Source organism: Channa argus, chromosome 4 (genome assembly GCF_033026475.1).
Source record: "Channa argus isolate prfri chromosome 4, Channa argus male v1.0, whole genome shotgun sequence".
NCBI lineage: Eukaryota > Metazoa > Chordata > Actinopteri > Anabantiformes > Channidae > Channa > Channa argus.
This window is the reverse complement of record NC_090200.1, coordinates 11,697,542-11,711,264: the sequence shown is the minus strand read 5'-3', so window position 1 is coordinate 11,711,264 and position 13,723 is coordinate 11,697,542. Positions and strand designations below refer to the sequence as shown.

The 13,723-nt window shown below is 37.5% G+C and overlaps 1 protein-coding gene across 27 annotated transcripts in view; it reads left to right on the top strand.

Annotated features, from left to right (window-relative positions):
• Window positions 1-13,723, top strand: part of LOC137125817 (pleckstrin homology domain-containing family A member 5-like) — a 69,997-nt gene that overhangs the window by 12,191 nt on the left and 44,083 nt on the right. For 17 of the 27 annotated variants that reach the window (XR_010914214.1, XM_067501893.1, XM_067501907.1 and 14 more), the window contains exon 4: window positions 5,295-5,333. The exons of 6 other annotated variants lie outside the window; for them this stretch is intronic. Coding sequence is in view for 19 of the 21 variants with exons in the window: in XM_067501893.1 (XP_067357994.1) it covers window positions 5,295-5,333 (39 nt within the window). In the remaining 2 variants the exon portion in view is untranslated. 4 more of the 27 variants (XR_010914215.1, XM_067501915.1, XM_067501911.1 and 1 more) reach the window with 4 other exon arrangements.

Genomic DNA, 13,723 nt, shown 5'->3' with positions numbered 1-13,723 from the left:
TTGTAGATCCCACGGATCCAGTTTCGACCTTCAGCCTTGTCCCTTGGGCAAAGATTTCTCCTGATCTTTTGATGATATTATATACTGTAGATTGTGGCATCTTCAAAGTTTTCGCAATTCTACGTTGAGTAACATTTTTCTGAAATTGTTCCACAATTTTTTGTCACAGATTGGTGAACCTCTGCCCAACTTTACATTCAAGAAGCTCTGCCTCTCTGAAATGCTCATTTTATACCCAGTCATGTTACTGACCTGATGCCAATTAACCTAATTAGTTGTCAAATGCTCCTCCATTTGTTTTTGATTTGCGGAAATTACTTTTCCAACCTCTTGTTGCCCCTCCTTCAACTTTTTGGAGATCATCAAATTCAAAATGAGCTAATATTTTCCATTAAATGGTAAAATTCCTAATCTAATATGTTGTTTATGTTCTATTGTGAATAAAATATGGGTTGATGAGATTTTCATTGCATTTTGTTTTTTTGGGAATCAGTGTTATATCTTCTCTTTAGTCTGTCTCCAGTGCTGGCTCGTTTACAAACCATTCATTTTTATTTTCATTAAGTCTTTATGTTATTTCAAAACTGTATGAAGGCTTCAATATCCTAACAAATATCGATCTGAAATTGTGTATACAACCACTTTTTTATCTCTGTGTGCTGCAGGTTAATAATGGGTTCATCATAGCTTGAGTGATCTGTAAATTCTGTAAAATAATACACATTTTAATTTATTTTCTTTTTCGGTTTGGTTTTCAAAGTCGGTTAAGGTTAAACAGCTCATTACTGATGTATATAAGTATCAATAGATAGGCTTAAGATGTTACTAAGACGTAAGATGTTTAAATACTTGAAAATTTTTTTTTTAATTAGGCTACATCTTGACATGAATGTACAGTGACATGAATGTACACTCCATAGACAGTTGCTGTGATTGGTTAATGCCCTGCTGAGCTGTGGGTAGTGACTCTTCTGTTGTTGAGTTTTCTCCCACGCTCCATCCTTGGATCTGGCCATCGCTGCTTGAACAAATATTTGAACCATGTGCCAACTCTCTCTTTGAATATTGTATACATGCTGTGAATTATATTGTGCATTTGTGTTTCTTACAAGTTTAATGGCATCACTGGAGTTACCATAAGAGAAATGTGCCTTAGTATAGGCTAAGTCACAGAAAACACACAAACGTTTTTGCCTCCCCTTTTTTAAATGAACAGCTAAATGTGCATTCCTTGATCTAAATTTATGCTTCCCGGAGTTCTGTTCAGTGTCAAGTGATTCACAGATAGTTGCAGAGAATAGCACAGTCAGGTATTGTAGATAATCTTACTCCACACTTTAATGTTTTATAATTCTAAGGCTCCTTTTGTACTGTACTGCCACTTGTGTTGCAAATGTCAGCGTACTCTTCACAGGAATTTGTGCCTCTTTAACCATGTACTTGCACATGTATGTACGTCATTGTGCACATGGAGCGAGAATTCATAGTAAAAAAAATATAGGAAACTACTCATCAAAACCTCACTTTATGGTGCCACTAGTTAAAAACTCTACAGATTAGCTTTAAGGACTATGTGGAGTAAAATCAATCTTACCCTCATACAGCATATCGGCTCAGTGCAGCCTGCTTTCAGTTTCAGTTAGAAAGTGTGTGAGAGTGTGAGAGATGAGGCCAGAGTAAAGTGAGTCGACAGGGGCTTCACAACTGTAGTAATGGTTACACCTCATAGTGATCCATCAGTCTAATCAGCTGTCAGCCCTCTGCAATATGTTTCTGCAGCACCCGGGATAAATGTCAAGAGTCTGGTTTAAATATCAGGTCTACTTGCTGAAGGATAAATTCAGCCTTGCCACCTCTGTGGTGCTATTCACAAACCCATGTGTGCAGGTATATGTCTCTATGCTGGATGGGAAAAAGCCTAATGTTTTTCACTGCAAGACCTCTGCTGGTGGTTCAGATGAATACATCCTCTATTTTGACTGTGATGTTTTGATTGCTGTATTTCTCCTTCTGTGCTGCTTGTAGAAGGCGGTTATAGGGAGCAAAGACCATTTCTCGAAGTCTACTCTATGTGACACCTTTGCTACCTGCCACTTGACTGATGATGGTCTCTATTGATTGTGTGGGTAGATGGTGTGGCATGTGTATGTAGGGTTGGGTAGTATAAATTTCGCAATGATAGAGAGATGAAATGCAAAATTAAAACACTTTTTTTAAAAACACAGATTAAGGCTTGGTCAGCATCTTGTTTTAGAGTACACACAAGAATACACATGTAACGGTCGATGTTTTGTCAATATTGAAAAGAAGTGCACATGCTGCAATTAAATTATACTTTTTGCCAAAAATTGGGAACAACTTTTTATGCCAGATAATTAATACAGGTCATCAAATGTGAAAATATGCTGCTTCTCTACACTTAACCTTAGAATAAATGAAATATTTTTCTGGTTGGACCAAATTATAAATTTAATGAAGTCTCCTTGGGCTCTAGGTAGACATTTTTCACAGATTTCTGTGCATTAAAGAATAAACTGTTAAATATTGGAAAAACAATCAGAGCTCATTGCAAAGTGCATGTGTACAAGTAATTGCTCAAAAAAATAAGATACATAAGGTGAAAAGGGGGGGCTGGAGCGTATCCCAGCTGTCATTAGACAAGAGTCACGGCATACCCTGGACATACCCTTGCCGGTCTATCTCAGGGCCAACACAGAGAGACATACAGTAGATAGACAGACAACCTTTTGGACTTACATTAACACCAACAGTTAATTTAGAGTCACCAATTACTGTAACATACAGGCGTTTGGACTGTGGGAGGAAACTGGACAACCCAGAGGAAACCCATGCAAGCAGGGGGAGAATATGCAAACACACACAAAGGCTGCAGTGGGACAGTGGATTCGAATAAGTGGCTTTCCAACTGTGAGGTGGCAGCACTAACCACTCCACCATTATGCAAATAAATCAATCTTGAAAATCATTGTAATTTTTATTTGTAATAATGACGCACAGTATATTACCTCACAATATGCCAATGGTTCTTTTGACTTATTGGTTGGTAGTTTGGTACCAGTTTTATTAATGCTTTGCATTTGTTTTGTCAAGAAATATCATTATTACCAAAAAGTATTGCAAGGCAATTAATTTTTATCTCATGGTTTCCCAGTTTTCCTCATTTTGTTCCTAAAATGTCATCTGATCTTCAATGTGGAATCAATTGCTTATCAAGGCTACTTATGCTAAGGTCAGACACCCATAACTAATTCTTTTATAATTTCCATAACTTTACTACTATTTTGAATGTCTTAAATCCACTCCTTGATTTAAATGGGGTCAGTTGGTAATGGCAGTGGTCCACGGATCACAGGGTCAGTGGTTCGATCCCTGGCCCTAACCCTAACAACCCATTCCCCTCCCCAGCTGTGCAGTGCCGGTTCAAGCCCGGTAGAAATTGGGGAGGGCTGCGTCAGGAAGAGCATCCGGCGTAAAAACTGTTCCCAAATCAACATGCGGACAATGATCCGCGGTGGCGACCCTGAACCCACTGGATAAGCCGAAAGGACAAAAAAAAAAAAACCCTCCTTAATTTAAATACTAGACTTCTTTAATTTAATTGGCTCACTTTAATATATAGTGATGTCACTCACTCTCAAAGAAAACATTCCACCGCAGTAAGTATGAGCCTGAAGTTGCATAGGAAGCTTCACAAGTAACTCTCAACTCAAGAGTATTTTTAGGCCTTGTCAGACTTGATGCACATGTTTTTGAGAAATTCTGAAATGCTTGGTATATGCAAGCATTGGGCCTTAATGTTACAGAATATGAAATCATTTAAAATCAGTTTGTCTAAGCAAACAAAATCACATGTATTCACATCTATAGGACTTTCTGTGCAGTCATTTGGAGCAAATCATAAGTGGATTGTAAGATCTTCTGAGCTGTAAGTTTTCCTTCTGCTTATTTGTTTTAATTGTTTATTTATGGAGGAGGGAGGTTCATTAGTCATTCAGTGTGACAGAGTAAATGTGTACAGAAGATGTTTGCTCTTTGCCAACATCTAAAGCCCATTTGAAGCTGACTAACAGCCAAACTCACACTACCTACAGTTTAAGTGCTAGTCTTCTCAAAAACATGTGTATTATTTTGTTCATTTGTAGAACTGAAGCTAGGACAGTTCTAACAGCCATTTTATTAATCTTATGTGTAAGTTCGAAGCAAAATTTTTAAGTTGTGTGTCGATCTTTTTAACAGTTTACTTAATTGAGAAGTTGCTAGAATGAATAATACTGGTATTTAGATGTGGCCACTGGAAGCAACTTGGGGTTTAGTTTCTTCCCCAAGGACACTTTGACATGTAGCCAGGAGGGACCAGGAATTGAAGCACAGACCCTGTAGTCCGTGGATGACTGCCTTTCCAACTGAGCCACAGCCGCCCCATAATTAGTTACTAATAGACTCATGTTGAAAGGTTTCTTCTAGGAAAAAGGAGAGAAGTGTGTGTGAGTTATGCCAGCTTTTGAATGCTATACTCCTACATGTTCCCACAACACTGCTCTCAGAAACTGACAAACCTTCACTCTGTGCGGTATAGTTTTCAGCATTATGTGTGTGTATGATATAATCCCAGTTTTTCTCACTATGGTTTGTTAATAAGTGACATCAATGTAAAATGTAGAACTACAAACACATTACACACGTTATAAACCAGACACTAGACTATGTGTTTCCACAGTCAAAGAAGCTGTTTTTTTTCTTCTAGTCTTGTTTTGTTTCTTTAACGCAGAACTAGGGCAAAGGAAAAGGCATGTGAAGCAACAGTAGAACGGAATTGAAACATTATCAAAAACAGACCGTCTCTTACAAATTGTTTACTGTTAATGCTACACAGCTGGAGTTTTAAATCAGTGACATGTTTTGTTTTCCCTCCTATCATAAGCTTTTCCCTGGCTGATTTTTACATTTCTGTGGTTCTCATGTACTGTTATCTTTAGCTGTCACCACCCATATTAAAGGTGCAGTGAGCATGTAGATATGAAATACAATAGTTCTCAAGATAACTGAACCAAATCAAACATCAGCGTAATAATGCAACTAGTATCACAATGCTTTGTTGACAAACCGATTATCTGTGGCTCATGTGTTTCTGTGGGTAATATGCTCATTTCATAGTAAGCAGTAAGAAAGTAGGCATAGTATTTTTTTTACAGCAGTGTGAATGTTCCAAATGATATTTGCAAGCTTTTGTGTAATGTAGTCTTTGCAAAATGTATTTTTCTTTACAACTACAGAGATTTTCTTCTGTTCCTCAACTATTGTGACCTAACAAGGTATGACATTTCTTTTTTTCTTACTGTTTTACCAAGCATTCAGTTCTGTTTCACAAAGAACATAGGTGTTTCAAGTGGTCTTGAATTATAGGTTTGGTACCTGTTAGTGCAGTGGTTTTCTTTTGTTAAACGTGCTTCTCTACAAGGGGGAATCAATCAGAGTTCTTGGCGAATAAGTTTGCATTTTATTTGCAAAATATCTCAACTTTTTATCTCATTCAATTCAGGGACATCCTTATGTTTAATGGACAGTGTAAAATAGACAGATAATTTTTTTGTTGTACTTGCTGTCTACTCTAGATAAAATTTTGATTATCCATGAGTAGTGGAAGTCTTCTAATCCTATTTACATGTGTTTAAAAAATAGGAAGGGCCTAACAGTTGCCCTAGATAGGTTATAGGCTATTTCACTTTACCAACGCCAACCCAGAAAGACTGGGGAACCCTTTGGGCAGTAAGCCATTTGGTCTTTACACACTGGCAATGTTGCAGCGTGTCCTTTCTGTCTGTTTGGGATATTGATGTAGCACACATCAAGGCCCAGCTAAGGTCTAAAGAGCAACATCAGTGTTTTAGAGCGTTTCGCTCCTGGTGACAGAAATGTTTCCTTTGTCTTGATTTGACACACCATGGTTAAAACATTTTATTTATAAGAATATTCTCCTCTCTCTGACAAAGGTATCTAGTTATTTTTATATATTTGGTGGTGGCCATGGGATTAATGTTATAATAAGTGGAAATGTGGCATTGTCTGCAGGTTTTGCTAAAAAATCGGGACGTGATTGCAGTGAATGGCTGTTTGAAAACAGAGAGACAGCACAGCGGAAATGTGCTAGATGGGAAATCTGGTGATCCCACAGAAGCAGCTTAAAAAAACCTGCTAGTGAACACAGAGTTGTGACTTTGCATGGACTGGAGGGAAATAAAAATATAAATTGATATTAAGCTACTACTATTTGGCACATTTTTGGAAAAAGGTTTTCTGTGTATGTATGTGTCAGAATGACATACAGTATGCTGTTGTTTTATTTTCTTACAGCGCAGCCATTTGCAGAATGTGTTGCACATCTATGTGTGCAGCAGAGATGAAAGGTACTTTGATCTGAATTATTCTGAGGTTTCCTTCATTGATTGAAGTTATTTAAAATAAAAACAAATTTAGGCTATTCTTTGATCAGAGTTTAGTTTCTGACATTGTCTGATAGAGTTTTAAACATTTTTCTATTCTTTGATATAAATAATTTTTGTGCCTCTGTGGAAGATGAAAATGGATTAATTGTGATCATTTTCACAGGTTCAAATCTCCAGCTTTGATGAGCTTTCCTTGCATAGCACACAAAAACTACAGGCAACAATAAAATCCCAAACACCACTGTTACATTGGTTGACTGACATTAGTTGGAACTTGTCAAGGCAAAAACGCATATCCAAAAAAAAAACAATGTCTTTGCATACATAATGTCATGTGATAATTCATATTGATAATCACAATCTGCATAGGTCAAGTCTGCTGCAGTGTCATTTTAATATCAACCATTAAGAATTTGAAGCTTTTTTCACGTATCTTCATAATTGTGCGCACACTCACAGTATGTATAAATCTAGGCAATGCAATGGTATATGATGTTTGCATTTGAGGGAAAAGGCAGCTGACAAAAATTCTGCTTTGAATTTTTTCTGTCTTTCTCTAATGCTTCTCTTCTAAACACAGGCAAGTCTTAACAGTAAAGCAGCTGCTCTCACAAATCTTTTTCCCTGTGATTTCTTTGATGAATATGCATAAATTTACTGAGATCATCCAGGCCTCCTGTGATGAAGGGTTAATTATTTACGCCCGCATACATTCCGTTGCTCATCTTCAGAAAGGGCTTTTCTTTTACATTCATTTCCAGCTGTTGGGATAACTAACTGGTGCTGTTGAAAGTGAGAAATAAGCAAAGTGATTTAGACCAGATGTCTGCTGCTGGCTGTAATTGAGTTTGCTAAGAGTGCCCAGCAGAGGGCGTACCAGTAGCATAACATATAAACCAAGTTTTAATTCTCTCTCTCCTTCCAGTAACTTTAATTCTTACATTGCAAACACCAGTTTTACTAGTATTTCTCAGCTCTCACAAACTGACACAATAAACAGGACATAGGTTTAATAAGTTGATTTTACATCAAATGATCAGCAATTGTAGTTGCTGAACCTGGGGAAACAGAACCCATTTCTCCCATTGTTATTGTACTTTATTCTATTTTACTTCTTCCTATTGGATTAATGTTATTAAATGTAATCATGTAATCAAATTTGCCCAAATGTTTGCTACATTATATGTTCTGTGTACATTACATTAAAAAGTGTAACTAATTGTTGTTGCCATTGGAGGGCAGTGTTGGATTTTGGTCAGCAGACATGGCGTTATTGTAGCTATAGTTATATTAAAGTATCATCATGAGTTTATTTGTGTGCGAGTGGGGTGGGTTAGTGCTTTCCTGACATTGCTGTCCACTCTTACTAACAGCCCCCCACATTGCCCCCCTCTCCATTTGCTTGTAGCATCATCTAATGACACGTTTCACTTAATAAAAGGGGGATGACTGTGTGTAATTCACCTTGGGTACTTAATAGTGTGATGTCCACTAGGGAACGTTTCTTCTGCTAACTTCATTTTTGTTGAAATTGACAAAAATGCATGTAGCCCCTGCTCATGTTTGTACACTAGCTGCTTGTATTGATTTAGTTTTTAGTTTAGTCTTTTAGTTCTCTGAAGTTTTTATGTTACATTAATAAAAAACATTAGGCAGTCTTTGTAGTTTTTACAATATATTTTGCAATTTAGTCTGCTAAGCAAAACCAATCATGCAATTTGCTTCCTCTCATTCCTCTCTCCAAGAAATTCCCTCCCTTTTTGTAATCTATGTTGTTGTCAGGATGTTGATAGATTGCCTTTGTGAACTTTTATGTCTCTTAAACATGCAGCTGTTGGTCAGAAGACTCTCACCCCTGAGTGGGTGTCAGCCTGACACTGAACAAATTGTCATGCAGCTTATTTAATGTTGTTGTTCATCCTTCAACCGGTATTATAAATAAACTGGACTTGACTGCTGCTGGTTGTGGGCGTACTGAACTGTAAAGGAACAGGATTTGGACCCCAACAGAAGTAGCTTGTTATTATTTTTCTCAGAGGATTTGAGTGAAACAGCTGGATCTACACAACAGCAGCGGTTGACATGTGAAGAGACACTCCCTGTAACAAAGATAAATACGTGGCTTCTCCCATCAGTGAGTCTTGTTTTTGTTATAGAGCAAATGATATTGTTTTAGGTTATTTTATACCCCATCTCAAGGAAGATGTCAACAAAAATCTAAACTTTGCAAATACACTGCATAATATAAACCTAGAACTGGACTTTGTTGATTGCAGTGAGAAATGTGATGCGTGACAATAGGAAAAAAACACAAATGTGGCAAACTCCCATTGGATGAAATCACTAATTCGGTTGACTGCCCAGCTGTGCTTCCCTCTACACACGCCCAGTTCTTGTTTTACAGTGGCATTGATTGCCCCCATTTCAAATATGGATTATGTGGCTGTGACAATAGGATTTCAAATCAGTACATAAGGACATTGTTTAGGATGCAATTTGTCCCAGAGCTTTAATTTTCTATATTAGAAATTTTCTATATTCATTTTCAGGATAAATTTAACTTGTTTCTGCAATTTTTTTTATTTTTTTTTGTCCTTTCGGCTTATCCAGTGAGTTAAGGGTTGCCACAGTGGATCTTTGTCCGCATGTTGATTTGGCACAGTTTTTACGCCGGATGCCCTTCCTGACGCAACCCTCCCCAATTTCTACCGGGCTTGGACCGGCACTGCACAGCTGGGGAGGGGAAGGGGCTGTTGTGGGTTCAGTGTCTTGCCCACTTTGACATATAGCTGGGACCGGGGATTGAGCAAATGACCCTGATGTCTGTAGGCGACTGCCTTATCAACTGAGCTACAACCGCCCCCCTGAGCTGCAGCTGCCACCTAACTTGTTTTTTCACAATAAATTTCACAATAAATTTGAGAATAATAATTATACATTTTTGTCTCCTTCATTCATCTGGTGTAATTGTCTATTTAGATTTAGGACCTATGTGAAAATAAAATATAGTAACGTTATGTGCTGTTTATTAAGGCACCTCTACTGGAGCCATGAATGGGAATATGTTCTAGCACAATGTTGGTTTAGTCATCTGCTGTTTGCTTTGCTGCAGGCTGAAGATGATATTCTTTGACAATTCATATCACATGATGAATGTTTTTATGCTGCCAAACAGCTTATCTGGTTAAAAAAATGCCTGAAGACAATTATGATAACAATTATCAAATTTACACGTAATTGCATGGTAACTCTCATGATGCCGTAAGTATTGCCCTTCATGATTATGGGCAGTGTGTCTTTTAGGGGAAAACAACCATATTTATTTAACAAAATTCTTCTTTTAATTTCTATTCATTCTCTGAAATCATACACTCACATATACATGAACATCCTCTCCCTCTAATTCTGTCTTTTTCTTGGTCTTTCACTCTCATGGCTGACCCACTTCTGTTGGTCATCTCTCCTATAATGAGTTGGACCAACGTCTGAGTGAGCCAGCGCTGCCCTGTCTGTCCACACACGCTTACAACTATTTCTGCCTGCCGACTAGAGGAACTAGAGCTTAACAAATCCTGATTTTGTTTTATTATGTTGTCAGTTAAAGGCTGATGTTCTCCAAATGTCTCTGTCAATCGGGGATGAAAGTATTTTTCCTTCAGCTGCAATTGTGGTTGTGGCCAACAACAGTATGCCCAAATTTTTGCCTAAATAATGGTGGGATCAATAATGGCAACACTAGGGGTGGTATCGTGTTTGTGGCAGTGGTTGATGAGATTGGATTTTGCTTCTACAATGAGGGCACACACTCTTCTCTGTCACCCATTCTGTGTGGGATTGACACACACACACATACTCAGTGCAAAGAAACTTTCCATGACATTATTGGTTTTATCAGAAGTAGGCCAAAGCAGGAGCCTGGCACTCTGGCTGCCGTACTGAGCATGCTCAGCACGTCTGAAGGCTAGTTAGTAGATTAAACCTCTTCCTGCTACTACCACCATTTTACTTGAACAATTTTTCTCACAACCCAGGCTCAATAAGCTAGAAGAAGATGGATCAATTAACAATTGCCAAGACTAAGAAAAGCAGTAAAATCCAGACATTTGAGGTTTGTGAAATAAAACACCCCGCGTCTCAACATGTGGGTAAAATACAGGGAAAAAAAACAGCATGGCAAGAAAGCTGTCACAGTTTATGTGATCCAGTTGCATTCTAAATACTAACATTATACACATTTTAATGATATACTGTTGTTGTTGTTTGTATTGAAGAAATCAACATGCTGATTAAAGTTTCATACTAACAGCAAAATATGTAACATGTGTGCTGTTGGATTGCGTTCCAATCCAAATTAACTGCACTGGCGAAAAGCTTTTGCTTTCTATAGCCACACCATCCAAAGATAAGATATTTCAATCTCTTCACTTTTACATGTATTCTCTATGCCTCTCCTTAAAGATCGAAAGCAGCCTTTGCTGTAGTGTCTTTGATAGTATGTGACAGATTTTATCCCCCCTTTCAATCCATGTCTATAAGATAGGTAAAACCGTAACGGCATCTTTCTCGCTCTGTTTTGGTTATCAATCCAGCCTTAAATGGCAATCACCTCACCTTAAACTGGTTATAAATACTTACACTTGTTGAAGCAATTTTGGGGCTGTGACTAACTTTAATTATTTACCCTTTTAGTGCTTTATTCTCACTGACTAGTCATGTTAGCTTGGCTATGAAACAAGTCACCACTGTAGAACTTCCGCCTTTAAGTGGAGAAACATTTGTGATGGTTTTCAAGTCCTTTAACAGCCGTCATAGTAGACTTATTACACAGATTTTACCCAGTCCTTTAGTAGTAAAGGAAGCGAGGGAAAAAGGCCTTTGCAGCCAGGAAATTGTTCTCCTGGTATTTTAAATCTGATGTAGATCTGGAATCATTCACTGAGGAAATAATGCTGTTGTTTATTTTGCAAGGGAGATCAGTGTTATTTTGCGAAAAGACACAAAACGAATCTTTTGTTGCATGCAGACAGGCATTACCCCAAGTAGCACAATTTATTACATTCATAACTTTGTTCTCAGCCCTTTTGCTGTTTTGCTGTGTGACAGTTCTGCATCTCAAAGCTCCTTTGTAATTAATCTTTAAAAGTGTAATGTCAGGAGGGAAATGAGCTGGTAGAATGAGCTTTGGCATCTGCTACCCTGTTTTGCTCCATTGTTATACTCTATATTGATCTGTGAATATTTGGTCATGGAGATTTCCTATGGACTGTATGTGGACGAGGTTGATTCAAGATTTAAGATTCAAGATTCAACAACTTTTTTGATCATAAAGGCAAATTGTGTTGCCTTGTTACAGCTGCTCTCAGTGTGAAAAGTAAAAGAAAGGAAAATAACTTCCCCTTAACCAAGACAATAAAAAAATAGAAACTACTGATCAATAAGTAAGAAAACAAAAGTTGTTTTTATGATCAGTTTATGTAATAAATATGACAAATAAATATAAAGTGTTACTTCTAACTCAAGAAAGTTAACAGACAAACTCCTACATTCTCCAATGCATTCATAAAGTTGAAAAGTTGCAGGAAACTCGATTTGTAAGCTTTAGTTGTAGCTTGATGTATTAAATAAATTGGTCTGCGACTACAGGGTATAGGTCCTTTACAGATTACTGCACATTAACGTGTACTGTATTGTAAAATGGCCAGCAAAGTCTCACTTTCAGTTTTCTCTGTACACTTGAGGTGTTTTGCTCAGGGAGTTAATACTGCTTAAATTTCAATTCCAAGTCTCCTATAGAAATGGCCAGAAATGAGTCCTTTCCTGAGGTACAGCAGTGTTTTTTACTGTGTTTCAGCCTGATCACTGTGTGAAAGGAGTGTCTGCAGTTAAGTTATCTATGTGCTAACAAAGGGACAATGGTATAGTGTAGAGATGCAAATTCCTGTGTAATTGCCTTGTAATATTGTATACAACACCTCCTCTTGCTTTAGAGAGCTTAGCATTTATAACTTTATAAAATGTATCTTTTTTTAGCAGAAGCAGTAGAACATTTGTCTCATCATTCTGAAGCCCATAGATTGATGCTGTGCATGCTCAATGGTTTTAGTGTTGAGGTATAAATTATTCATAACCAAATAATTACCTCTGTTGTTTAGTTGCCTGTCTGACAGACTGACTCTGTGAGTTATGTTATTTGAGATGTAAGCATCTATAAATATTTCTAGAATGACTAGCTTTGGAAGCCCCAGTAGTCTTTGCTGATATAAAACTATAAAAATCAAGCCTGGCCAGGAAGCAGTCATACTAGAATGCATAGCGAATGCATAGCAGTGTTTTAACTTGCAAAGTTTGGAATTTGTGATTGTCGATGCTGCCAAAGCTCACAAAGCAGCCTGAGTAGTGAAGCAAGTCTGTCCAACCCTCTGTCCTCATGTTGACCTTCCTTAATGTCACTCACCACAGTTATTGTCCCTGTGGGTTCACTGATCTGCAGGGCTAATATTCCTTCCAGTCTTTTTCATCATTATTGTTGTGTTTTGAGCATATTGTTTTAAACCCAGGGCTGCAAATTGCCTGTCCCACTAACTTACGCATCTACTTTTGTATGAGACAAATCCTTGATACTATCCATTGATTTCCACTGTGACATTAGTGTCATGATTTTGGCTGGTTCATGTAATTATGGTCAGTGGATAGGTGTAATTCATGAGAGGATTAAGCACTCCTATACTTCCTGGCAGCCTGGGGCACTAGAAGTTTGACTTCCTCATTGATTGGTTGATTTTGTTAGTCTCTGTAAAATTAGCCGCATTAATTTTGATCTTTTTCTAATTAGTCTTTTCTTCAGTGTGCAAGTGTAAACACATGATCTCTTCCTTAAAATCTACTATAATCCATTTGAAAATTAGTTATAAGTGCAGCTTCTTATCTGTCTTTAGCATCTTTACAGTCTGTGGATTGTGAACGAATTGTGAATTTTGATGTTGACATGGTTGGTGTTGTGAAAGATTAACTTTCATTTCAATGTTTATGAAAGATGTAAATCCTATTCATAAATTTTGTCTCTACCACGAAGGTGCAGCGCTATTGCTCTGTTCTTTGAAGACTATGTAAGATTGCATCAAGCATGGCTGGTATCTCCCCTGGAGAATGTCCTACCATGTTATAATGTTAACTAGAAGTCATTTGAATGTTTTAAAGGCATTTCCAATGAATCAATGCAGAAATCACTTTCAGAATAAAACGTGTGTATTTGAATGCAT